Source organism: Anopheles cruzii, chromosome 2, assembly GCF_943734635.1.
Source record: "Anopheles cruzii chromosome 2, idAnoCruzAS_RS32_06, whole genome shotgun sequence".
Lineage (NCBI taxonomy): Eukaryota > Metazoa > Arthropoda > Insecta > Diptera > Culicidae > Anopheles > Anopheles cruzii.
In genome coordinates, this window is record NC_069144.1 from 50,043,483 (window position 1) to 50,045,859 (window position 2,377).

The 2,377-nt window shown below is 55.1% G+C and overlaps 1 protein-coding gene across 1 annotated transcript; it reads left to right on the forward strand.

Moving 5' to 3' along the window:
- The first annotated feature begins 222 nt into the window (after positions 1-222).
- On the forward strand, positions 223-1,716 carry LOC128277797 (thioredoxin reductase 1, mitochondrial-like). Its single transcript, XM_053016324.1, has one exon. It carries the CDS (start codon positions 223-225, stop codon positions 1,714-1,716), a length of 1,494 nt encoding a protein of 497 aa, XP_052872284.1.
- Positions 1,717-2,377: the final 661 nt, after the last annotated feature.

Sequence of the window (2,377 nt, forward strand, 5' to 3'; positions counted from 1 at the left end):
TCAACAAGTGCAATTTGTCTGCGCTCCTCGGTAACTAGCTCTCTAGATCTCAGCATGCTTTGCATTGGGCGTAATGTCCGGCATTTGAAAATACCTTCAGTTCGCACTCCAACGAAGGCCGTTTCGCGTATCAATTTCCTATCGACTGCGCCATCTCTTGCATTTTCGCAGTTGCCGGTCGCCGGGGGTAAAGCAAATCGCGTTGAGCATCAAGTTCCAAAAATGGTGACCCTGAACCGGGAAAACTTCGACTACGATCTGGTGGTTATCGGTGGCGGTTCGGGTGGTTTGGCGTGCGCCAAGGAGGCCGCCCAGCTCGGTGCGAAGGTGGCGGTTCTGGACTTTGTGAAACCATCGCCTCGTGGAACGGTCTGGGGTACCGGCGGCACCTGCGTCAACGTGGGCTGCATCCCGAAAAAGCTGATGCACCAGGCGGCGCTGCTGGGCGAAGCGATTCACGATTCGCAGCCTTATGGTTGGCTGTTTAGCGACCCGGATTCGGTGCGCCACGACTGGGTCTCGCTCGTCGAGTCGGTCCAGAACCACATCAAGTCCGTCAACTGGGTGACGCGTGTCGAACTGCGGGAGCAGAAGGTGGAGTACCTTAATGGGGTAGGCCGCTTCAAGGACCCACACACGGTTGTGGCGGTTCTAAAGGACCAGACCGAGCGAGAGCTCCTCACGAAGTGTGTGCTTATTGCAGTCGGTGGTCGACCTCGCTACCCGACGGATACACCCGGTGCCCTTGAATATGGTATCAGCAGCGACGATTTGTTTAGCTTACCGCAGACCCCAGGCCGGACACTGATCGTAGGTGCCGGCTACATCGGACTGGAGTGTGCCGGCTTCCTTCGAGGTCTCGGGCAGAACGTAACGGTGATGGTGCGCTCGATACTGCTGCGTGGATTCGATCGTCAGATGGCCACTCTGGTCGGTGAATCGATGGTCGAGAGAGGTATTCGTTTCCTGCACCGCACACGAACCCTTGCCGTAGAGAAACAATCGGATGGAAGACTGAAGGTGCGTTATCAGACATGTGGCGATGACGCAGACGAGGAGGACCTCTTCGACACGGTGCTGTTTGCCATTGGCCGCCAACCGGAAACGGCATCGCTCCGGCTAGATCTAGCTGGTGTGCTAACAGTTAACGGATCCGGCAAGATCGATGTCAACGACGCGCATCAGACGAACGTGGAGAACATCTACGCGGTTGGCGATGTCCTGTACCGGAAGCCGGAACTGACACCAGTAGCGATCCACGCGGGACGCTTCGTTGCCCGGCGAATGTTTGGCAATTCCGACGAAACGATGGACTACCGGAACGTGCCCACGACCGTTTTCACACCCCTCGAGTATGGGTGTGTGGGTATGGGTGAGGAGCAAGCTGAGGAATGCCACGGCAAGGACAACATCGAGGTGTACCACGCCTACTACAAACCGACCGAGTTTTTCGTCCCTCAACGTTCGGTTCGCCACTGTTACCTGAAGACCGTGGCGCTTCGCGGGGGCGATCAGCACGTGCTGGGACTACACTTCCTCGGCCCGGGCGCCGGTGAGGTTATGCAAGGCTTTGCGGTGGCCCTCAAGTGCGGCCTGACGATGAAGGTCCTGCGCGACACCGTTGGCATTCATCCGACGGTTGCTGAGGAGTTTACGCGACTCACGATTACCAAGAGCTCGGGACTCGATCCGACGCCGGCCTCTTGCTGCAGCTAAGCCATGTTCGAATGAACCGTTTAGCCGTTTAACAGGTGAAGGCAAATTGAACTGCTGAAGTCAAGGCATACTAAGAGATACTATTGATACCATGGATGGAAGACCACAATAAAATCAACCTTTGGGTGTGCACAGGACGATCGGAAAGGGCACGGGCAGCATTAAATTACCGTCAGAAGAATCATGGCTGGCAAAACAATATTGGTGTACAAGCTTTCGGCCACCGGCAATCACATTTATATTCCCTCGTTTTCCCGTTGCTTCCTGCAAATACGATTCGGTGCGGCACAACCTTCGTTGTTGAGAACCTTCCGGGAACCTCCGTTCTGCGGGGATGAAGTGATGATGTAGAGCACCGTCTCGTTATTATTCTTTCTCTGGCGTGCTCGGGAAATTATTCCTTTTCGGGTGAACCGAGTTGGGAGATCATAAATTTGTTGCCCAGACCCGGCCCCGGCCTAATAACGGTTGGCATCAAAAGTAGCCAATAATATCGTTCCTTGAAGCTCGTTCCTTTCACCACCGGAAGACGCGTTGGCGCGGGGTGGTCCGTTTTCCCGAGACCAGCACGGCGCTGCGCCTTTTGATCTCTTTCTTTTAGGGCTAACCGGTTTGAGTCTGTAGCTTGCGTAGCACAGATGAGTGAAACGATTTTTTTGTG